Raw genomic sequence first — 26,966 nt, forward strand, 5'->3', positions numbered from 1 at the left:
TATTGTTATGCGACTCTTTTGATGTACATCAAAGGACTAAATTATCTAGTCTGTTCTGTTGCTTCCAGTTTTTATATGAAAGTCCAGGGGTGGATATAACGTCAGCGATAGTAACCACTGGAGTATCGAGGATGACTGACATTATACAGTGTATCAACCAAATTTAGTAATCCTACCTCAAGCTGTTGCATCTATAACTTTGACCCGAAACCCGATCTCACTGTGACAAGAGAGCGACGCTCAACTTCAAAGCCATAATGTCAACCACAATATACTGATATTCGATTCTTTTTTGTACATCAAAGGACTAAATTAATTGCTTATTATTGTCGTGGACAGAACCTTCAATTTTGCTGTTAGACAGTCGAAGAGTAGATATTACGACAGTAATAGTAACCCCCTGGAGAGTTGTGGATGCTCGTCACCTAGCATTGTATGAAGTTTTGAACATCTGTCAACTTTCAGAATGGAGAATGTATTTAACATCGGTAGTCTTTAGATTTGCGTTGACACATCATGCACTACGAATATTCACGCATCAATTGTAAAATATAACAGGAAGACATGTTGAAGTAATTATATTGTTTATTTCATACAGATAATTTCCATCACGAAAAAGATGACATCACTTACAAATTATCATAATTCAACAGAAGGATATGACTTCATGACTAGAGCTAAATAGCTTGTTTGTTGACAGTTAACATATTCATAATATTACAAAAATTAACTACCTTGTGTCCACCTTGTTCATGCGATCATAAAGCGACAGTTGAGATCAGTTGTCAACGACAAAAAGTATAAAATAGCAAACAAAATAACAAACGACAAACTGCAATAGTGTTAACACGACTTAAATACTCCAGAGTTGCACTAAAACAGATTAGCTACTTGGACCAATAGTACCACATTAAGTTGAACATAGAAGTTCCCCAACATGTGACTGTTGCTTAGTCTAGTTACGTAATATTCAAATGTGAATAGACACGAGCTATAGCTATCAACTAACGAACTAATGATAGTGTTGATAAGCATGATAGGTATAATAGACTCGTTGGGAACTTATTCATCCCATAACTTTACCTCTATATAGTTAAACCGTGGTGATCAGTCGTTTTTCGTTTAACTACCGATAATTCAGATATACATGATAAATATCAGTCACATACTGGGGAACCTGTTTATCCCATTTTAAACCTATGTCTATATACCGCGTTGCTCCGTTGTTTTTCGTCACACTCACATACAAATTTATCATCCTGCCTTTTAATATATTGTATTAATAGAGAGAAAACACTCGTTGGTGATACTGTTTGAAGTCTATGCAACCACACATACCATGAGAATCGTTTAAGGGTCACTGACTCATAATCAGACAAATAAAGAAAAAACCCAGAAAACTCATACTAGGCCTCATATTTCTCCATCAAAGTAGGATATCATTGTCAATTAACTTCGTTATAACGATCATCACCTTTAACTAAGTAGATACCAAATAACATAAAACGGCAAAACGTGATGTTAGCATGATCTCCCTATGATAAAATCGTGTATTTTAGGTTTTTTTCCCTTAGCGACCATTTCTTCATAAAGACAACTTAATGCAGCATTCACCTTTCTTGTAATCTCAAATGGTGTATGCAATACGATTGGAAATAAGTACATGACCAAGCGCGTTATAATGTATGTAGTCTTGATATTGTGAACGTCAGAGTTCATCAATAGATAGATAATGTCAATCACTATGTTCATTATTCTGTTTGCGATTTATGGGGAAATCTTCGCCTGATTTATATTGGGAAACTGACGAACATTTCACTCCAACTGAAGGCCTTAATTATCATTACCTATACACCACTAAAACAACACATGATTTATTTGTGCTTTTTTTCCCAAGAGTCACCTCTAAAGCAACATTGAACTGTATTCATCATCGTGACATCTAGTCCATCGGATTCGTGCAGAAATTTAGCAGAATCGTGCATTTGTAAAAGCATAAAACTTGGCACACGTAATCAACATAACCATAGAATGTTTAAGGTCAATTTCCAAGAAAAGTGTATGACGTCATGGCGGCCATTCATTGTATAACAACTGCTGGTGTTGTTAGCGGCGACTGGTACATCAAGTTGAATTCCTCAGATCTCTCAAGCCAGTATGTAACCATTTTTCCTTTTCCCTGAAAAACACACAACAATGAGAATCAATTCTAAGACAACCGAAAAGGCTCGAAGTTTCTTAGAGGGTATCATGGTTAAATTACAGACTGAAAAATTCACCATGATTCATCTTTGGACTAACCAAAGTCTATAAAGTTGAGTATACATGTTAATTGATGAAACGTTTAGACAAGCGATATAATAAATTATTAATAAACACTATTGGTCAGAGTTCTAGAGTAAAATAGTTTACACGCGCTAACGTTTGGAACCGGACGCACGCGCATGTCATGAAATTCATGTAGAGGACCCATGTCATTCTATTTTGTGGGTGAAAAGAAGCATTCACTACTTCGTGGATGCGATAGCGGAATTGCAGCTGTCAGTGAGAATTAATGGATTTCCAATCCTTGGCCAGCCTTGTTTTAGATGTATATGTACTACTTACATGTGACGTCTACTAGGCCATATCAAATATGTGATATGTATGACGTCACTGATGGTAAGATGGAAACTTGAAATGATCACCAACAAAATGGTTGTTCCTTTGTATGTCTTGAATCACCGTTAAGAAATTGTCGTGTTGGTTTGACATCAAGTTTCTAAATTATTTTGCTATGGCATGAAGGCTGGATGTTTTCATGATAATATCATAAATCTCCAGCACGCAATATGAAGGTTGTTTGCAATGCACTGGCATCTATTTAGATGATAAAATGATAATTAAAAGACAATTTATTGCTTAGTGAGAAAGGCCTCGAAGTATTGATTATTTATTGCTTAGTGAGAAAGGCCTCGAAGTATTGATTATATTGACTACTCCATATAATTGAAGGTGTTAGACATTTACCATGTTAACGTAAGAGGGAAAAACACATATACGTTATCCGTTTTGTTGTCAACATGAAGCTAACACGCAGTGGTTTTACTAATGGCTTAATGGTACTCATCTCGATACGGACTTCCTCAATACTCCAGAGGTTACTATCATTGTCGATATATCATTCTCTGGATTATCTCATAGTAAAACTGGAGACAGCAGAACAAAACATCTTTGAAGTGTCTGTCTTTGTAGTCTTCAAAAGAAGTCTTTGCTGGCCTGTGATTGGTCAGATTTTTTCATCTGAACTGCTTACAGTTTTACTATGATATAGTCCGGTTACTATAATTGACGTTAAATCCATCCCTTGAGTATTGAGGATAGCAACGGACGACACACGGCCAACCAAGGATAACGCATTACCAAACACGAAAGCAGAAAAAATTATAATGTGCAGGGAATTTGAAAAACAACGCACAGATGATCAGTGATACCTACCTTTACCTCAACCAATCCTCGCTTTCTAGTTTGAAAACAGTCGTACTTTGTCAAAGCAAGCGCCGTGGCCTCAGAAATTTGAATTCTAAGAGCTACAAGAAACATATAGATAAAGATTTAGACATTAAATGTCTGAAATTATTTGGAATTTATATCTCGAATGGAAATGTAGGATTAACTTCTCAAATCTGTTATGATACTCAATGCTTAATGGCTAGATTAAGTGACGTGTGCCAGAGATATGTCTTAAATATTAATTAATTAATTAATTGACGTGTGCCAGAGATATGTCTTAAATATGAATTAATTAATTAATTAATTAATTAAACAAGTATTAAAAAAATGTAGGACGACAAAATGATTTCTGTTAATAGTGTGGTTCATTCAGGACATTATAATTAATTTTATTTATTTTCTTACTAAATCCGAATTTCTGATTCTTTTTTTCATATAACATGAAGGTAAATTCCGAGAATGGCGCGAAAACCCGACCCGACAGGACAACATAATAGAAAATAATCCATTGGAAATCAATGGGATCGTACGTTTAAAATTTTATTTTATATTGTCAAGAAGTCTGAAAAATTAATTAGAAGCATTGATGAAATAAATTTTGTTTGTAAACTTATGTGATAATTCACTACGCGGATTCACAAAGTTTGCAAACAAAATTTCTTTCATACCCTGATGAAGTTAAAAAATAGTGACACCAAAAATAAATCGATCACGTGCTCTTTATAGTTATATTGCGAAATTTATGTTCATTACAATTTGATTTTCCAGTTTTAAGTCAGAATAGCGAAATGTTTGACCTGCGAAAAAAATCGGCTCTACAGTATGACAGACTATAGCTATGTACGTACGCTTCCCAGTCGATTCCATCCGTGACGCTACATTCACTGTGTCCCCAAATAAACAATACCTCGGCATCTTTATCCCGACAATACCAGACACCACTGGACCTTGGAGAAAGGAGGAAAAGTAAATGTCAGAACCGTGTATCCAAGAGGTATATACACGCATATATTTCTTAGAGAGGAAAGATATAATCCTAGAGTTGGATATATATCTGTACATCAGTCCTTCTTATTAATATCCTCATTAACCAGCCTTGTTTTCTTTTAAATAAATATCATACGTACTTATGTATCACAATAAAACAATTTCGAGTCACTTTTAGTGTGCATTACTTATGTTTACATGTGCATTACTTATGTTTACATGTGCATAACTTATGCTAACATGTGTATTTCTTATGTTTACATGTGCATTACTTATGTTTACATTTGCATTACTTATGTTCACATGTGCATTACTTATGTTTACATGTGAATTATGTATGTTCACATGTGCATTACTTATGTTTACATGTGCATTACTTATGCTAACATGTGTATTTCTTATGTTTACATGTGCATTACTTATGTCTACATGTTCATGACTTATGTTTACATGTGCACTACTTATGTTCACATGTACATGACTTATGTTCACCTTTGCATTATTTGCGTATGTTCATATGTGCATTACTTATTTCACGGAAGATACCAACTCGCAAAATTAAATCGCCCAAAACAGTTTCAGATTTCAGGTGAAGTAAGTATCGATCGCAATTTTTTTTCTCATTGAAAATAAAAGAATCTTAGGCGTGAAACTGAAAAATTAAGAATTATAGATGTATATCAATCCCATATATATAAGAACAGAAAACATTTATTAAAAGACAAATTAGATTGTCCTTGACAAGTACATTGATTCATTTTAATGACTATAAATCCAGAAATTAAGTCAGACAATAAAATTAAGCAATCGCAAACCAGTTTAAAATAGGTAAGTCATTTGTGGTGTTACGCAATTGGAATTTATCGATATTTACGCCTGGTCTAATTCTAAGCTGCATAAGTTCAGGCTATTATAGACATAAGATGAAGTGATTTATGTGGATTGTCAATCAACGTATATCACAGTAGGATTTCATTCCTTTGTATATAAAATGTTAAATCTAAGATTGTGTAATGGTCAAATTGTGGCATGGTCAGTTTGTGTCATGGTCAGTTTTCGTATGGTCAGTTTATGTCATGGTCTGTTTGTGTCATGGTCAGTTTGTGTCATGATCAGTTTGTGTCATGGTCAGTTTGTATCGTGGTCAGCTTGTGTCATGGTCAGCTTGTGTCATAGTCAGTTTGTGTCATAGTCAGTTTGTTACATGGTCAGTTTGTGTCATGGTCAGTTTGTGTCATAGTCAGTTTGTATTAGAGTCAGTTTGTGGCATGGTCAGTATGTGGCATGGCCAGTTTGTGTCATGTTCAGTTTGTGTCATGGTTAGTTTGTGTTATGGTCAGTTTGTGTCATGGTCAGTTTGTGTCATGGTCATCTTGTGTCATGGTCAGTTTGTGTCATGGTCAGTTTGTGTCATGGTCAGTTTGTGTCTTGGTCAGTTTGTGTCATGGTCATCTTGTGTCATGGTCAGTTTGTGTCTTGGTCAGTTTGTGTCATAGTCATCTTGTGTCATGGTCAGTTTGTGTCTTGGTCAGTTTGTGTCATAGTCATCTTGTGTCATGGTCAGTTTGTGTCTTGGTCAGTTTGTGTCATAGTCATCTTGTGTCATAGTCAGTATGTGTCATAATCAGCTCGTATTATGGTCAGCTTGTGTCATTGTAAGCTTACCAGTATTGATTCCTATTCGGACTTGTACTCCTATACTCTCGCGCGGCACGTGAGGGACGCCTAACTTAGAGGACACGTCCAGTAAGGTCAAGGCCATGGACGATATCTCCTTCACATGTAGATCTCCATTTACTTCTGGTATCCCCGATACCACCATGTAGGCATCACCTAGGCAACAAAAAGGTTATAGGGTCATTTACAGTGACGCTCATTGGTTAGATCAATTGCTTAGACCACGCCCACTGATGGTCTCAATAGGCGTAGGTGGGTAGGGGTAATGAGTGAAAGAAATATACCGGTCAGTCGTAACAATATAGGGTTTTTTGTTGTTGTTTGTTTGTGTACGCACCAACGACAACTGTCATTTATTCTTTGACCACAACTCCTTCCGATTAGGCTAAAAATGTACTCCCGACATCATATTTAGACATTTCAGGCCGGCCACAAGTCAATAGTATAGGAAACTATTGACTGTGAAAATGTTATTATCACTGGAAAGGGAATTACTCTTAAAGTATTGTCATAAGGAGGAAATCGACAGTTAGAAATACAAAGCTAAACCACGAGTGGGCCAATTCGTAGACATAGGTTTTAAGATAGATGATATTTGAAATGCTGTGTTGTTTTCCTTGCACTATCTACTCTTTTTACATCCCGTCCGTGTCTAATGTTTATAGAAGTTACCGTTTTCCTAGAAATTACCTGTACCTGCGTAGTTAATCCTTTCCTTCTTTTGTATTGACTCTCTAACGTTTAGGAATATATATCACTCACTTCTGTTTCTGTTCTAGTAGCCAGTGTTTTCGTGGGTCAAATTGTCTAGACTTTGTATGAAAGTGACAACGTACATATAAAATGTTCACTGGTTTTGATACCATTACATATATCTGGTTAGGTAATCAAGGTAAAACATAAATGTCCAAGATAGAATTAATAATTTTAGCTAATTAGTGTTGTTACTAACACCTACCCTAATTAAGAGTTATTAAAAAAGCTAACAGTAAGTTGCGAGCAACACACGTCCACTACCGTCAATTACATTTTCTAACCTATGTCAAGTTATTTGCATATTTCTTAGTTATGCTACATTGTATCAATGTATGAAGTTATGTTGAAGCTCCAGGGGACAATACTTTCAAAATGATCCCCAACGTTTGTCAGTGTTATAAGACACATTACGGTAATTAATATTTACACATAATTAAATTGGCCAGTACTTAAGCCACATGGACTGCCAAATAAACAAACCGAGAATATTGTTATTTCGTCTATTACTGTATTTCTATGAATGATCATATTTAATAGGCAATCAGTGATCACAGAGGAATTAATGACATACTTACACATGTATTACAAATCTGGTATTGAATTTATACATGATTAGCAGTATCAAATTCGAGAACACCGGTACCAACGACTTTTCATTCGGTTTCTTTTAACTCTTTGTTTTTCTCCGCCCTCTATTATTCCGTAAACAAATACCCCATCTCGTGTTATCAATGAAATAACATTTCCATCTATCCACAGCCCTTATTTGTTTGTGTAGATGGGTCAAGTGATCATGGACTCGAGTTTGTTACGAATAAAAGAAAAAAACAACAATTTGCGTTCGATATGGTTTAGTATTCAGCACTTCTAATACAGTGAACACAACGCAACAAAGCAAAACAGAAAATTATCCAGAAATTGCAAAACATTCTTAAGCTACAAGGTCAAGAGTTTGAGATGTAGAATTCATCAGAAGAACTATACTGTTTGGTTAATAAGTTTCGCGGGTGCAAAATTTCACGATTTATTGCTTGCATATTGTTTTCGGGGTTTTTAATTTTCGTAAATCACTCTGTAATCTTTGAACGAGTCGTTTGTTATGTCACGGTGTGTTATGTTAATCCATAGACTTTGGAAAAAATCCCCGAGGATCCACAAATTTAGCGCAATTAAAAACACCGCAAATATTACCAACCATACAATACCCTATCACTATCGAATCATCGTAGCTATGTGATGTTTACTATCAAGTATTTGTCTGTCCACCTTAGCATCTCATGGTCACTCATGTTCTTGCGAAAAAAAGATCCTTCGGGTGACGTCGAATGGTTGACATGTGTTGTTTCTGGTTCTACTCCTATCTCGCCAAACATTGAAATAATCGTGAAAACTGATACATCAAAGCCAGTAAAAACTAATTAGAAAGGTCTCGTCTCTTGTAACCAACAACACACATGTCGCATATCTCAATGCGCTCAGTGACTTCAGATGTTTCTCATATATTTAGAAAATGATAAGAGGAAACAAAATTATACCAAGGGCTCAACTGTTCAATAGACAATTAGCTTTATAACTTAATAAGTGAACTTTTGTGTTTCTTATTTGTTGCAAAAGGTGTGGTTAGTATATTCTCTAAAATGGTTATAAGAAAACAAACAAAAAACATAATACTTCACAACTAATATAAGTTTGTCGCTAGATATAAATCTTTATTAAAGTAATCAACTTTTGAACAATAGAAGACCGATTGTTAGATATTATCACGAGTTCCTATGATATATGAAGCCGTTACAATGGTAAGGAGACAAAACGTAAATACAATGTGGACTCGGTTGCTGAGAGGGTTATGTAACCAGTTCAAAAGGATTTCTGACTTTATTATAAGAGACGAAGTTATCGGTATAGCGTACACATCAGCTATCAGCTATACAGCCAGATATTTCAAAGGTGTTAAAAAACATTGCGGATTTATGACGATCAAGCCCCCCACCCCCCAAAAATATATATATGGTATATATGTTATGCTTTATTTTTCATAAAGAATATAGAACAATATTTAATGTAATAATTTGCTTCGTTTTTATGTGTGAAAATATGGTTGAAATAAAATATAATTTAATACTTATATTTACATACCGTTATTTTATTTTACGGTTTGTTGTGAGGTGGGGTTGAGGTGGCAGTGGCGGCTTTTCAATTTTGTAATATTTATCTATAAATTGTTTCATTTACGTTTTGCTGTGGGGTAATGGTGCGGCGGGGGTTTGACCTTTTCAACTGTTTAATATGTTTTATTTCATTGGTGATAACAGCCATTTTTACATTTTGACATTTTCCTATGTTGACGTTACGTTACACTAATCGGGAGGCTGAAGTTGGTTCCGAGTTCCGAGTTCCGTTTAATCTAAACCGAACTCGGAACAGTTCCGAGTTCCGTTTAAGGATTTTGTTTTTTAAATTTTGAATATTCAGTTTATGTTATTTTAACATATTACAAATGTTCTCTGTTGTGTTTTGTCACGGATAATTTGTGATAGAGCTAGTTTAAATACGTTTTCAAATAACATCCATTTCCGTTTATGTAAAACGGAACTCGGAACCAGTTCCGAGTTCCGTTTAAGGAAATTCTCTATCATTTTAGATGAAAACAGTCAATGTGCTTTGGACATATTAGAAATGTTGCCTGTTGATTTTTTAATGGATTAAAATTGGTAAATCCACTTTAATTTAGTTTTCGATCAACTCCCATTTCCGAGTTCCGTTTAGCTTAAACGGAACTCGGAACTCGGAACTCACACTAATCACATTTGTTGACAAACCTAAATTCAGTTTGCCGACTATAGCGTGACAGAAACAGGTTATTGCGAGTATTCTTTACAATAGCTATAGATGTTGACAGAGGGGTTGGCATTGTTTTATCGTCAGGAAACTCAAAATTCCAACAAACAGTCCTGAAATTTATGTTTTCTAAAACGTTTTGTCGTAATCGCAATATGAGAAATAGTATTCATCAGCAGAATACAATTAGTCTTAACTATCACTATCGTATAATGCCAACCTCGTCCGGCTTAATCAACCCGGTTTCTATGGTCCATACACTACTTTATCTTACTTCTTAGGATCATCTTTACAGAAAGTTCTGACAGTAAGTCTAGTAACCGTCTATAATTTCAATTTGATTGTAATGAGCATTTTCATTGGTTTAAATATATACTATATAGACCAATTAAGGAAACTAGATATATGTCTGTTAGACATTATTAATAAGTACTCCCTGACTACTTCCTAAAACCTTAATTTCCTGTACAATATGCATCTATATGGCCCCTGTTCTGGGATATTTTGTAAGTGTGCCAAATTATGAATAATTAACCCCCATATCATCCTAGGCAAAAGGTGGACATAGCACTATCGCTCAATATCGCCTTGGACTATAGCAAGGAGCATGGTTTATGTCATTGATGTATTGTAATAAAAAATTCCCTTTACTTCATCATAACTTTACATGTGAAATTACTGTGAACTTTGTTAATTATATTCTTTGTTACATAGAATATTCAAAATAGTCGTCCGCTACAGCGCTGTCAAGTCACTACACTTGGTGACTTAATTATTGCATGGTTGAATGCCTATCTGGGCCCGGTACCATAACATTTCTCATACAGATTTTTTACTCAGGTCTATGTACAATCATACACTTGAGTAAAAAAATCTGTCTGAGATGAGTTTTATGGTGCCGGGCCCTGGTGTACATCAGATCTAAAGCTCAGGCACCCAGACTGATATTGTATAATATCTTTATTCTTTTTTTCTCTTACGCAATGCTGAGCAATTCTATAAATATTAAATTAGAACCGAAGCACATACGGTCTATGGTAACAGGGGTTAGTAAACGATAGTGCAACGTACACCTGGGACCTAGGATGATGTGAAATAAATTAAGTATATGTAAATGTCTTTGACCGGTACTAAAAGTTATCCGTTTTGTCTCTTTCTTTCAGTGACTATATAAACCTGATTTGCATTGTATTGTTCCGGAAGTCTCCAAAGTCGGTCAGATGCTTAGAATATCGTGACCGTGGCAAGAGTTTTATGATAGCACGGTCTCATTTGACTGTTGTTGATTTATAGTAGAACATCGCTGACAGGTATCTCTTAGTATATGTTTTGAAAATGTTGGTGTCATTAAATCACGGCCAAATCTATGAAACGATATAAGACAGTGACTTCCGGGACGCGTGCGCAGTTGAAATCTGCGCATAGCAGATGTACACACACTCCATAATCGACAAGGGAATCAATAGTACGAGAGTGCGCTCGCACTAAAAATAGCATCGCCATTTGTAACGTCGCTTCGGATTGGGTGATGTAACGGCGTTATGATTTCATAGAAAAATGAGCTTTAAAGTTAATTTGGAATTTCGGATCGCTGTAAACCCGACCACGTCGGAGAAGAAGACGGTCGCGTTCTTGTACAACATGGGCTCAACCTTCTGGTTTGCGATCAGTTTCCTGGCAACTGTGACCGGAAGCATCTCACAAAGAAGTGCCTCGCTCTTTTTTCTTTCCATTCTTAGCAGTGATGTCTAAGCCTTTAAGTAAAAAACACAACATGTTGTGTTTGTTACTACCAGCATAATCATGGAAATGACAAAAATAAAAAAAAAAACAAAAAAAATAAAAACATTTGGAATTTTGGATAGATTTACTGGTAAATTAGATTATCAGGATAATTTGAATATATTGTTTATGTTATGGAGATAGATTTCACACAAAAATCTAAGTGTTTATTTCATAGTTTATTTTGAAAACACGTGCACTCTGATTTTTGTGTTATGTCTCCATAGAATGAAAAAATAGTTTCTAATTACTCCTTAAGTAACCACGCGATGGATTATATTATGTATCCCCAAGACGGTATCTAGAAGACAACAGCTTTTCCTTAAATACGATCCTAACAGTTGTGACTTCGACGGACTCGCGATGGAAGATTGCAAAATTGGAAGAAAGAAAGCAGATTACAAAATGGTTAACGACATATTGATCGAATGATGTGTTGTGGTCATTATATCTATAAACATAACAATAAGGTTAGCATAATAGAAAAAATTCATTTCGGAATCAATTCCGCCAGTATCACTAAACCTGAGATTAGCAGCTTCATCTCGTTTATTATACACAAACTAATTAATTTTCGTATTAAGGGCTAAATAAAAAAACACAAAACATGATTAGGATTTTTTGTCTCCAGACACATTGTATAAGAAGTTGTTATCTTAAGTTGCTGACCGGTCAAAAATTGATGTCTAATTAAAACGTGTCTATGTACTAAGTATTTAAAGAATCTGATTATTTGTGTATGTATACCTCAGCGTGCTTCTTACCTAAGATTTGTCCTTAACTTCTGTAATGCTTTTCTCCCCATGGAGAATTTTAAGTAAAGGAATTCCTTAAAGTTAAAGATGCTCAACCGCTAACAAATGGTATTTTTCACTATCAAAAACAGCAGCAGACGATTTAGCATTTTTCTTCAGTTACAAAAATTACTTACTTTACACCATTACCGCGTTGGAAAGTTTGAGCGTCTAATTTTACTTCAAGTTAGAAATATAAAAAAGTAATTAATTACATCCCGAAAAAATTTCGTGTCACTATATCTTATATGGAATGAAGTACTGATTGCGCATAACCCAAAGGCAAAATAAATTATTGTATATTATTTTTTTGTTTTAATTAGACTTATGTATACACGTTTAAACACTAAATATTGTTCAAATGATGAATATCATTTATGCTCTGTCAGCAGTGGAGCATCTTTAAGGAATGTCAATGAAATTGTGCACAGATCATGACACCTAATGGAATATCGCCAGGTCCTCTATGACAAGAAGTGGTTGTAAAGATATTATTTTAATCAGAATAATGGGGGGTATCTTATTATTATAAAAATAAAACTACTACAATACCTATAGTTTCAACTTTGTAGACGTCATATTCCTCCAATGTAGAATCAAATGTGTTGTAGAGCAGATTCAGGAAGTCGACCACCTCAAAGGGTGTACATGCAGCGCAGATCGTCGTAAACCCGACCACGTCGGAGAAGAAGACGGTCGCGCTCTTGTACAACATGGGCTCAACCTTTTGGTTTGCGATCAGTTTCTTGGCAACTGTGACCGGAAGCATCTCACATAGAAGTGCCTCGCTCTTTTTTCTTTCCTTTCTTAGCAGTGATGTCTGGGCCTTTAAGTAAAAACCACAACATGTTGTGTTCGATACTACCAGAATAATCATGGAAATGACAAAAATATAAAGCAAGCAAACAAAATAACATAACTAATTGTGCGGTAAATTTCTATCCGGATATCGTAATGAATTATCGCCATGTTAACAAAGCTCCATAAACGTATTCCAATTATCTGTTTCAGCAGAAACAGTTATGTACAAATGGCAAAGATAATTCCGGTTTAAAAACTACATTTTTGTCTTGTTTACCTTTATCCATTTTTAAATCTACTAATAGACTGGGGGCATATTGGATTTTGAATAAAATGCTTTACAGTGGTTTTGTTAATTTTACAATTCTTTTTAGTTTATATTAAATTATATTTAAGCTATCTACAAATATTCATCATTTATTATATAATAATTAATTTTCTCTTTGTTTCTGGCTTTCTGATTTTTCATTATTTTTTCATTCCACCATGAAAAAAAATCCGAGAATGGCGCGGAAACCCGACGTTATCGTGACGTCAAAATAGAAACATTGATGTTGCGTATTGATTTGGAAAAGATAATCTCTTGGAAAAAATCAATGGAATCGTACGTGTAACGGACATTTTATAAAGTAGCCTGGAAAATTAATTATAAGCATTGAAGTCACTATTTTTTAATTTCATCGGGGTATGAAAAAAATTTTGTTTGCAAACTTTTGTGAGAATCCGCTCGCGGATTCACACAGTTTGCAAACAAAATTTCTTTCATACCGATGACATATAGTGACTTCAATGCTAAATGTATAAATCCTTAATGATGCGCAGGTTGTGAATCAGAAGAATAAAACACCACACTTACATTCAATGAGTTCGCCACACTTACATTCAATGAGTTCGCCACACGTTGTATTTTGCTGGTGAGTTTGAAGACTACCACCAGAATCAGTGGATAGAGAAAAACAGCTCCAGCCATCAATCCTATACTGATGTAGAAGTCTGTGTTATCGGCATCCAGCTCCAACTCAAGGGCGGCAAGAATGTTCTGCAAAAAAAGTTTACTTTTTAAATAATTGTTTATTCAAACAGATTATTTTTTCAAAGTAAATTACCCTGTCAAAGTAAAATTGCTGAGTGAATTTGCGACCCCAAATTTTGGTCTTATTCTTACAGTAAATTGTACTACATATTTTACATTGCAAAATGAAAAGATATTCACCAAACTTTGCTGTAAGATAAGGATCAAAATGCGTGTCAAAAACTTACTCAGCAATTTTATTTTGACAGGATATATTTTTTAAAGCATTTGTTTTTGTATTTTAACCAAAAATCGAAAACAATAGCATGACCGTGTATAAACCAAACTTTATTCCCCGCACATAAAAAAGTACCCACCGTCCCCATCGTATCCTGAATGTCCTTCAAAATATTGATGTACGACGTCATATTGGAAAACCATTTCAGCGAAGAGTTGGAAGAAATGTCACCTTCTAAGATTTCTCTTCTCATCTCTGTGATGATTACCCTTAAGTCGGAATTCATATACATGTCTTCTATCATGGAGTGGGCCAGTGAGGAATATGTCATCACTATATCTGTGTACAGACTTGCCATCGATTTCCTCTCAATGTACATCACCAATTCATCACGGCTGAAATTCCCTGAAATAGTTATATCAGATCTTAATGTCTATTTTATATAGGATGTCATGAAACAAGTCTCAGAGTTAGCTCCCTTGCGGGTAGGTATCGATTGTTACGTCATTATTTTGTGAGCGCAATTCACGTCGTTTTCTCCGAAAAGTATCACGTTACGCTCCTAAACACATGACGTCACAATCAATACCTACCTGCAAGTGCAGATAACTCTGTAATGTGCAAATTCGGAATAGGATGTCATGAAACAAGTCTCAGAAGTTTGCATTTTGCGAGCCTTGACAAGCAACTTAGAAACGAGTTTCATAACATTTTAAATGAAATAAAACAAAAATCTGATACTTTTTATCACATAACTTCAACCACTTACATTTTGAAGAATTTCAACAACTAAATAAGCTTCAAAAGTCCAGCAGATGAAGACAGTTTATCCTCAAATTCTGTGCCTAACGCACAAGGCGCTCCGTAGCACCTTTGCGATTCTGTCTCGTCTTTTGGCTTTAACGGATTCTATTCAATATACATGTTAATTGCATTAGCCTACACTCAGTCTTATGTACCTTTGCGTAGAAGGTACCATTGTCCTTTCAATATTGTCTCTTTTTTAGTTTAACTAGTACAGTACATGTAAATTGAAGTACTTACTACGAGGTTTATATACATGTAATTACGAACCTTTTGCGTAGAATGCGCTCCCCAGTGCTCTCTCGATCCCCGTCTCGTCTTTGGCTAACAGCAGCATGTGATATGAATACTTGGACCTCGACAGATGTCCGGACACAACAAGGCCAATCACCTCAGAAATCCAGTCGATGACGACAACATTGAGATCTGTGTACAGTTGAAGGATCTCATTTCGAGACACAGAATTATTTCCAACTAAAAAACGATAATACTTTATTCTCTCCATGAATGTTACTTTGGACTTGTAATAATCAGGAAGTTTGCTACTTTTCGGCCATGCATCAACATCAGCGATGGCCTGGTCTGTTTCTTCATATGCCGACAGCATTACAGTGCAGATCAGTGAATCTCCGTTTGAGCTCAGGTACGTCACACTGAGGCCTCTCTCTATCTGGATTTGGTGGGTGACTGTCCCTATATCTAAACTGGTGTGTATGCCTTCTTTTATTGCAGCTTTCACTGCGTAGTCCGGAGTACTTTCTATAATACCCCCGAGTGTTATACCTGTCAGAACAATGATCGGGATGAGCGTCAGGGATAGTATTTTGATCATCTGACATCGCTGGCCCTTCTTTGATAAAATGTCGAGATCTTTTTGGTAACAACATCCTGTTGACACTGTGACCATGTCATTCTCTTTCTCGGGATATTTGGTGGCGAATGGCGAGGTAAGCGGTGATCTATCTAGGGAAGACTTTTTACTGGACAGTCCTAACATTGAAGACATTTTGTCCTGACAAGGTTTACAAGAGGCCAAGGTCGCTTCACTTCTTTGGGATTAGCGCTATAAAACGAAAAAAGATAACACATTTATGTTACATGAATTAAAGGAAATTAAATACATTCTTTTAACAATAGATATTATGTATTTGCATATTACTGAGATATTTGCCCTTGCGGGTAGGAATTGATTGTGACGTCATGTGTTTGCGAGCGTAACGCCATCTTTTCGGAGAAAACGACGTGAATCGAACCGACAAAATAATAACAATGGATACCTAACCGCAAGGGAGCTAACTCTGTCATGTACAAAGACAAATACATATTTCAACTGACATGGCACGTTATGTATTCTAGTAGGAGAGAGTTACATTGTGGTTTTTATCAAAGTTTAGCACGCGCATGGATCACGAGTTGGGGTCAAATATGATATGGATTGTCCACTTGGAATTACGTTTTACAACTTTCGATAAATCACGCGAATACATTCTACGCGTGCATGCTGTCTTGCCATGGATAAGACAGAAATCTTATCCTTACCGGAAGTGCAGATATCTCTGTCCGTCAGGGTAGAAAATCATATCAGTCGATTTAAATTTTCGAGATTCGATCTAAAAAGAAGAAAATCAAATTAAAGCTGTTTCCAAGTTTAACGATTTGGCCTTCAGAGCATATTTGATTTAACATTTTTTTCTAAAATTTGCGCATTAAACTGTCAGAACATATCAATGACGGTAACAATACGATGACTTACGGTATTGTGTTAATGCTCTGTTAGTGGAAAGAAGTCCACTATCAAAATGAGACCTAACACGTGATTACGTCAGTCATGTAACGGTGGTTGGGTTTGAATGGGCTGATTGAGTGATGCAATGTGTAGCAGCGCATCAGCTGTCGTGGACCTATAGAGCCTAATGAAGTAATTGATTCACATCAAACCCTAACTCCAATTGCAGACAACTATTCATCAAAAAGAAAGCTAACATCATTAGATGTCTTTTAGATAAGGTAATCGGGTAGAAACATCGAGTTATTTCTCATAGTGTTGATTTTGATGTTTTATTCATTTCTTGGATACCTTGTTATGACCGAGTGACCTAAATTAGATATGGCAATTTGGGGTAAACATCTAGTTGTGTTCTTACATGACTGATGCTAATGTTTTCGTCCATTTCTCGGACACCTTTCTATCACCTAATAACCTGAGTGTACTCCCTGTTACTATATGTATTACCTGCTCATTTACATAATTGCTTTGTTATATTATATTCCATTGTCCATTTTCCCCCTATTACCAAGTACATCGAACAGCTTTTTTTTAAACGTAACAAAAGTGTTAGGATTATTGTACAGATCATAGTAGCTCTTGTAGCTAATTGAGCTACATGTACCTTCTATCAATAAAAGTATTATAATAATTATTATTGTTATATGACTGTGAGTTTTGCCGTTTTCTGATTGGTCTAGACCGCTCGGACAGGTCTTGACAAAATGCAATGTCAACCTGAGACCGATGAACACCTGTTCAGAGGTTGACATTGCAAATCCGGTAACCTGGCTATAAATAGACACAGGGAATTCCCTGTCTCTTCCACATTTTTGACCAATCAAAATAGAGCATTGCCAATCATCGGACAATATTTAGCCAAAGCTAACATGGCAGACAAAAGTGAGGTAGGATTAGAAAAGATAACACATTTTAAATGAAGTGATACATGTCTGTTTGAAAGTTATATTGTGAAAAAGTACAACAGAAGTACTAAAAGTACCTACTGAGGATACGTGGATGAAGATTTTTTTTAAATATTTTTTGTTTAATAGTCATTGCGCTGTCCATGCTTCAAAATTGATTCAAGTAGCAAAATTTGTAACATTGTATCGTTTCATACACAGGCGTCTGCATCTGGTTTATGAAAAATAAAATATCCTACCCGTACTATATAAAGTAGGGGTAGGTTATTATACTTTTATCAAACCAGAAGCAGACGCCTGTGTTTCATACAACAAAACAATTGTTGACTTTTTGTGGGTTAATACGAGGAATTGTTAAACCTTTGAAGGGTGATATTTCCCTTGGCCTTCGGCCTCGGGGAATATCACCTTTCTCAGATTTAACAATTCCTCGTATTAACCTACAAAAAGTCAATATTTGTATGTTATGATAATATAACTGTCGTTTATGGGCTATATATTTAGGTTAGGGTAGTCATAAGCCAGGTGACAAAATATAATTAGCCTTGCTCGTTAGCCTAATTAGGTGATAGTACCGACTGTCGTCAGCTAAATAAACAAGGTCATCCAACGGCTGTGTAGATGGAATGTGTTGAAATATATACCATTAACATAATTAGGAAGTGGTGCTCTTTATACAGAGGCAGGTGGAAATGTACTTTGAAATATCAAAAGCCAAATAGAAATTGCCCATAGTTGTTTAAACCTATCAACCAAAAGCACTAATTTTGTACTTATTTAGGGACTGCGGTAGCCGAGTGGTTAAGGTGTGTCGACATATTACCACTAGCCCTCCACCTCAGGGTCGGGAGTTCGAATCCCATGTGGGGCAATCGCCAGGTTCTGACTGCTGTCGTTGGGTTTTCTCTGGGTCCTTTAACAACAAATCTGGCACGTCTTTACTTGACACTGGCTGTTAATAGAACATTAAGCTATCAAAATCCAAACCCAAAAACCTAACCCAAAACCAAACCCGAAAACCAAACCCAAAACTCAAACCCAAACCCAAAAACCTAACCCGTACTAGTTACATTGTATATGTTGAATATCAACAGTTCTACATTATACTAGTTATTTAATCTTTGAATTTCAAATTTGAAAACGATGTAAAATGTTTTAATGTCAAAAGTACATATGTTTTTTTAATTGTTTGTTTGATTAAACGAAATTAACAGTCAGGGTCTTATAGTGAGTGTTTTGGGAGCCTGTGGTATATTCGCGTTATATGGAACCGTTGTCCTTTTTATAGTGCTATATCACTGAAGATTCAAAGCAACACAACCACATCCGGCCACATTATACGTACAACGGGCGAACCAGTCGTCCCACTTCCAGTATACTGAGCAATAAGCAGGTGGAAAAACTACTCATCGGTGTGTCTCGGCCAGGGGACAGAACCCAGAGCCTTCCTCAAAGGGGCAAACGCTCAACAAGATGCCAAAAGTTAGGGGATGTCACGGGTGACGTTAGAAAATATAAAGTTAGTTAGGAAGAATATAGAAGGTAATATTCAAAAATTAGTCGTCTGTTACGACATGCAAAATAAATACAGTAGTTACAATGATAACGCCCTAACTGCAGTGCAATATTTGTATTTTTTGTATAAACATTGAATATCAAAAGTGCAACATTTGTCGGTTTTCTTTTATGTTATGCTATATATTCTGGTAATTTTCACTCCTTGCTATCATGGCATATATGCATATATGGTAGTCATACCACTTTTAAATGGTGGTAATTGTGTAAAGTAAGTAACTTTTGTAACTGAGGAAAAATATACTTAATCGTCTGCTCCTGTTTTTGATAATGAAACAATACCATCTTTAACGCTGACTGGGAAACATATTTAGTGTTTATTTGTTCATGTAGCTAATGGTGTAGTAATTATGTATCATTGATTTATGAAACAAGTATCTTTTTATAGGACTATCCGGAATGGACTGATGCATTTTCGGTTACCCACGCAATCAGCCTGCTAACCTCAATGGACTGATGTCAGGTTACCCACGCTATCAGCCTGCTACGTATCCTCAATGGACTGATGCGATAGAAATATTACTGTCTGTGATATATAGTATTTATGTAACATGTATTTTTGCTAACCATAGAATGTTTTACTAATCTTTCAGGGCCTTGCGGTAGATTAGATTTATACAAGATATTTAATTTTTTAATAGTTAAAGTGAATAGTCGGGCAAAGAAAACCAGTCTAAATGCGTTCATTGGCCTTCCAAAAGTTCTCACATATTAATACGACGGTCAAGTTCTGCTTAGTTTCCCAGTTCTGACCATTAAAGTAAAGAAAAGTTGAAAGCGAGGCTGCGTGAAAATGTAACCCACGGACATAGTGAGCCGGAGGACGTTTTAGAATTCCCATACTTTAATTAATTTCTTCGTACGCAGACAGATTTTTACGAGAGATTTTATTTTTCCATTTCATAAGAAATTATACTGGATACATTCACACATTTTTACCGACTTTAGCCATCCTTGCCCGACTGTTCACTTTAAGCACTACTACATGTAACTGTCCCTCCAAAATAAACGTATTTGTTTCTTTTTTGTGATTTTTTGAGAAAGGCCTGACATCTACGTGGTCGCTACCTGAGCACATACACAATCAAACCACCTTTGTTAAAAAGTTTTAAAACATTTTTATTCATATTTCAATTGAATAGATCTCATCTTTCATATTTAAGCCGTCAAACCCTAATCAGACACAATGATAACACAGTAATTGACTATAGTCTCTAACGAGCAGACGAAATATTACACAATGACTGCATGATTAGATCAAGAGCGACCTTACGTAATACAATTATATACTAACAATATATATCTGAGGGTTATTGTGCTCAAAAGAAATTTTTTTCAACTTTACTTAAGCATATTGATGTCACTATCTTTTAACTTCATCGGGGTAGGAAAGAAATTTTGTTTGCAAACTGTGCGAATCCGTGTAGCGGCTTCTCACAAAAGTTTGACAACAAAATTTATATCATACCCCGATGAAATAAAAAAAAAATAGTAACATCAATGCTTATAATTATTTTTCTGACTACTTGATAACACAAAATACGTTCAAACGTACAATTCTTTTGATTTTCCAATGGATTATTTTTTTCTAAATCAATACGCAACATCGAAGTCGCTATTGTGACGCCATGATTACGTCCGGATTTTCGCGACATTCTCAGATTTTTTCTTCATAGTATATGAAGAAAAAGAATCTGCCAATCGGAGTTTTGGATTTACAATGAAAACAAATAAAAATTAATTATATAGATTTGGTTACTGTGTTTAAGCTGTCGATAGTTGCTATATTACTGATTTTCAGTTATTGTGACCAAGATTTATGTCACGGATTAACAGTATCTATATCGAGGCTCAAATCACATTACCAGAACTATTCTAACACATTTATACTAACATTTACTTAAATCAATACTAATACGCTCTTTCGGTGTGATTGATAGAATTTATTTCGATATAACATATGAAGGGCACAGGATGCATCACAACACATCGGTCAAGGCTGCGGGTTACGATTAGTATATCTGCTGTAAATACCTCTTCGTGTACAGTAAATACTTGTAAACATTACTAATAGCTTAGGTCATTTAGGGCTTCCCGTTTGTTTTAATCCGTAAAGCATGCAAAAAAATATCATGAATTTTCCTTTCGCTGAAGGACTCTGACTTTACTTTCAATATTTGATGTATTCTAATTTTGAACACATAATGTATTTAGAATAAGTCTCACTTTAGTAAAACAAATATGCAGGGTTTACACTTTTTCACAACCCATTCATTTAGTTACCATTGCAAATATAAATTTGATTTTGAACACTTTTAAAGTGAAATGTGGTTTTAGGTAAAAATAATACTTAGAACGCTATTAAAATAAGACTTTGTTAAAACTCTTTCAAAATAAAATTCATTTTAAACTGGTCTTTTATCACATTACTTGTTGGTTATTTTTTACCTTATTGAAGGATGTTAGTAAAGACACTCAAAAGCACACCTCGATCAGTCACATTATACTGACAACTTAACAGGTAAACTAGTCGTCCCAATCTCTTCATGCTGAAGGCTGAGTAGGACACTTTCAGTTTTGTATTTATGGTGGCTTTAGACAGAGATCATTTTCATAATTGTCTACAGTACGTTAGCTTTGTAATTTAGCCTCAAAGTATTATCGAAAAGTGGATGTGAAATATTTTTTGCTAAGGGAGCCCGAACAAAGTACAAAATATCTCTAAGGTAACACATATGTGAAAATATACCAATACCCCATTCTTCAACATTCAGGCCTACACACGAGGGGAAATTTTCGGTGGTCATTTTGGATTCATATAGGGATTGGATTTCGCTTTTATGTTAACCACGCTTGTATGGAGCAATTCCTCTAGGAATATATTATATGGGGCGCGAATCAAAACGCAACTTGTGACGTCACGATAACGTCGGAGTTTCGCGCCATTCTTTTGGTATGGTATGAGGAAAAAAGTTATGACTTTTCAGAAAGTCAGATTTGGTATGAAAAAAAAATTATTGTATGTTAAATAGAAACAAAACGTACAATGCTGTGGAATGCGATATAAAATTACAACCAAATGCTTTCCTGCTTGGTTTCATCGCTATACGAGTATTGCACAAAAGTGGTTAAACAAGTCATATTTGTCAATGGGTTTTTAACAAAATTGATATAACTGATGATGTATGCCGGGGGCAGCATTTTTTCTTATCATGTTTGAAAAAATCCCCATTATTCCAATAACATTTTAGCAGGAATTAATTAGTTTTTCACAATATTGATAAAACTGATGGTGTTTGCCAAGGGGCAGCATTTCATCTCATCATGTTTACAAAAATAACAATAATCCAATACCCAGAATCATCAATAAGCAGAGAATCAATAATGCAGTCATTTAATATAGCAATACATGTACCTGTCGCTCTAAATTTTTACATTAAATAATATGAAAACATGTAAAGCTGACCCCGAGCTCAATTTCAAAATGATAAGTTTCACGTGTACGATGTAATTGAAAGATGGTTGTATATTGACTCGTTTTGACCGGTATATGAAACCACAAAATTGGACTTCTTAAAATTAAACGGTAAAGTAAGGTCGTCACCTAGTTTTCGCACGAATATTGTTTTGTCTATATCGTGGTCCACATTTCTTAATATGCAGCTAAAGGAATATGTATAAAAATAATTCTATTCTCAGACAGATTTTTTTACTCAAGTAGGCTTGAGTAAAAAATCTGTCTAAGAAAGTTTTATGGTGCCGGGCCCGGGTATTGCTGACGAATAACATGTTTTCTCGATCAAAAACAGGAGCAGATGAATTAGTATTTTTCTTCAGTTACAAAAGTTACTTACTTTACACCATTACCACCATTGAAAAGTTTTAGCTTCTTATTTTACTTCAAGATGAAAATACAAAAAAAAAAAAAAAAAAAAAAAAATTGCGTCTAGAAAAAACTACGCGACATTATGAATAAAGTACTGATTGCGTATGTACCAAAAGCAAAATAACTCATTTTATATTATTTTTTGTGTTGATTAGACAATTATATACATGATTAAATATCAATTATTGTTCAAATGATGAGTATCGTTTCTGCTCTGTCGGCGATGGAGCATCTTTAAATATTACTGATTCGTGGAAATGTTGAAATAGAATATAAACCCTCTACCATTTTGCCACCTGAAAATTCGAAAAGCGGTCTCTGCCCTGATAAAACTATCATATCTTTTAGGGAAATGCAAACAATGAAAGCGAGTGAAAATGACCCACTTCCTTTCGCGTGTGATTTATATTCACAATGATTAAAATTCACGGAAATAGATCGTCGTTAAATAAATTAATCTTTATAACACTTAATTATACGCAGGCATAATGTCTAGATGTAAATTCAGGTCAATTTCTGGTGAAATCTTTCAGGTCAAATATATGAAAAGAGCAAAAACAGTTATTTCATGTCAAGTCCTGAATTTCACATAAAATGTTTTTTGCATGTGAAATTGACCCGAAATTGACATAAAATTCATATGAAGATTTTGAAATGAATTCGCAAGAGGATTTATTTCCAGGCGAAGTTGACTTGAAGCTTGAAATTGACCAAAGTTTCGGGTGAAATTGACCTGTAGATATTTTGTCTGTGTAATAATAGCGTCACAGTTGTAAATTGCGAAATTAAACCGCCGTAAAAACGTCGCTAGACAGAAAAAAAACCGCGCCAAAGTAGGTCACAGCGAGTTGGTTCAGAGTAGTATATTCGGTACAGTTATGACAGTTATTTTTACGGACAAAATTGAGAGATTGTTTTTTACAGCAGGACAATTATATATAATTAATGTTATTAAGAAAGTTTTGATCTGGAAACAGCTGTAGAGGATAATCACATCACGTCATTTTTAAAGAGTTTTGCAAACAAAAATGTCACTGTCCAGATAATATCGTCTCACGAATATTACCAGTGACAAAGTATCTTTAAACATTAATACGTGATCTTTATAGGTTCATACCGTTTCCATTAATGTATAAATATATTATTGTCTAGGTCTGTCGTGAATATTTTAAAAATATTAATAAAATATATCCTTACTTGGCAACAATGGAAACTCCGTGTAGGTAATTCTTGAATTGACACTCCTTTTCGCTGTATAGGTATTCTCACTGTGTGAGGATGTCTGTCCTTTTCACTGTCACCGACGACACCCTGCACCCCGTATCGATTTTCTCACGTTGCATTAGCTGATTCCACAGGTAGAGATAGGTAAGAATAATGGCACATTCTCGCGTGCACGACCAGGTATTCCGATACCTGGGTATCAACGATTGGCCATAGTGCACGTGGGCGGAGTCCTAGACAAGAATCAGCAACAATAAAATTTCTAGAGAATCCCTAAAAGTTCTGTAATTTGGTATTTTAGATGTGATTAAACGTGATATTGGATCTAGACTAAAGAGCACGCTTATCTTCGGATTACGTAGCCTAGAGTGTAAGATTTTATTTATCACATAACATTGACTCTATAATGAGGTTTCTTAGGGGAATTCAATAATTTGGTATGTTATATATGGATTATGTAAGAATATACGGTTTTATTTATTACATAACTAGCACCTCAATGAAAAAAATATGCATAACTTTGAATTCTGTAGCTATGTTCATGTAAGACGATCGAAATCGTCATGTATGTCGAATTCATACCATCGAGACAATAATGCATTCAATGATGACGTCAGTTATTACACATGCGTCTTGCAATATTTATATATATTTATTCATATGACATAGCTGATTCAATTATGTGATAAAATTACATTATGCGTGATATTGTAAATGCCTTCTGTGTTGGATTTTAATTGCACATGAATAGAAAACATAATTGCAAAACATAATTGCAACCTGTGTTGCCATGGTAACAACATAAAACTTTAAATGTAGCGGTTTATTTCCTTTAGTGCAAATTACCATCTATTCACATGACAACCTTTTTTTTTCTTCTTTTGATGGTTAATGGCTTACTGCACGAATTATCGTCAGTCGCGAGTTAAATTCCGTATTAATCTCTTGAAGTAAGGGAGCTAACTCTAACTGGATAAGAAGACGAAGATTGGGCAAGCCAAGTCAGATACAACTGGTATTACTATATATATATGCCTAGACTACCACATAACCGAAAACGTATACTATCCTCTTTAACACCCTCGCTCACTCCCACACACCCTCACTCATTTCCACTCTCTCCCCCTCTCACTCACTCACTCCCTCACTCCCACTCACTTCCTCATTCTCTCTCACCCCTTCTCTCCCTCCCTCTCTCCCTTCAAAGTTCACCAACTTATCGCAATATGTAAACATATACATACATATTAATTATTATTTTGTTATCATGATTGATCATAATGGCATTAGAATAAAAAAAATTATTCAGTAGTTGCAGTTTTTTTAAAGCAAAAATATAATTTATTTAGCAAGTAAAATTAATAAATAATAAATATTATAATTAATTATTTATTATTCATTAGTTTTACTTAGCTAATGTTGAGCCATCTTTCCTTTGTACATGTATTATACACAATTTTAAGCATATTGCTGAAACGTCATCCGCGTAACTTAGATATCTTTTTAACAAAAATCTGGTTACGCCCTCTCCTCCATCATAAAATTACATAATAAGACACAAGGAAAAGGTAGGTAATTCATCCTGTACTTGAAATGTACATATACCTATTTATATTGACGACACGAATTACAGTTAATCCGCTTACAGTATGTATGACAATCTGATTAAAATGTAGATCTTTGTAACCACTCCGTTCAATAGAGGATCTGACAACATCCCATAAGGGGTCATGTTTGGATGACCTTTGTACCACGTGTACTTCAGATCCAATACATTTTCTACACATTGCTACGTCAATTAAAAACGATATTTCGTCCCAGTATACCTACACAATAAGCTTTGTACGGACTGTTTACCCAATGGTACCGACTACCATGTCATATACCGCTCTAAACTGAATTGGTATTTTATACTTTTCTATTCATTTTCTGTGTTCTATAGTTTTCAAGAAGTCCTCAATATAGTTAAGTACAAGTATGTCATATTATGTGTTTAGTTTTTGTATAAATCGACGGGTCGGCACCTTGTCGAATGCTTTCAAAAAGTGCTTCTAACACAGTTAGTAATTACACGTATACTTATTTCGACCTTCCTTGCATAAAGCCAAAAAGTATATTACTGAACAAGTCATCGATGTTAATAAGATTTACAATTCTGTCTCGAATCAATTTTTCTATGGTGTCTTGCATTTACACTCTCAAACTTACAGGCCTATAACTACTTGTATCAAATTAAGAATTTTTCAAACCTGATATTGCTGTTAAATTAGCTTCCTTACATTGATGTAGTACTTTCTTAGAAGATTCAAAATCCACGAAGACTTCGACAAAAGTACAGATATATATATTTTGTACAGCTCACTTCAGTACCTTGGGTTTAATATATATGGAAAGCAAAGTCAACCTGGT

The 26,966-nt window shown here is 35.0% G+C and overlaps 1 protein-coding gene across 1 annotated transcript; it reads right to left on the reverse strand.

The window, feature by feature from the left end:
- Window positions 1-632: 632 nt before the first annotated feature.
- Window positions 633-16,187, reverse strand: LOC138309511 (uncharacterized). Its single transcript, XM_069250733.1, has 8 exons — window positions 15,452-16,187; window positions 14,517-14,782; window positions 14,008-14,166; window positions 12,879-13,152; window positions 6,145-6,312; window positions 4,341-4,439; window positions 3,478-3,569; window positions 633-2,179 (listed from the first exon to the last, which is right to left on the reverse strand). Exons 1-8 carry the CDS (start codon window positions 16,185-16,187, stop codon window positions 2,081-2,083), a joined length of 1,893 nt encoding a protein of 630 aa, XP_069106834.1. The 3' UTR covers window positions 633-2,080.
- Between the last annotated feature and the right edge of the window lie 10,779 nt (window positions 16,188-26,966).

The sequence above is a fragment of the Argopecten irradians genome, chromosome 15 (genome assembly GCF_041381155.1).
Source record: "Argopecten irradians isolate NY chromosome 15, Ai_NY, whole genome shotgun sequence".
In the NCBI taxonomy this organism is placed as follows: Eukaryota; Metazoa; Mollusca; class Bivalvia; order Pectinida; family Pectinidae; genus Argopecten; species Argopecten irradians.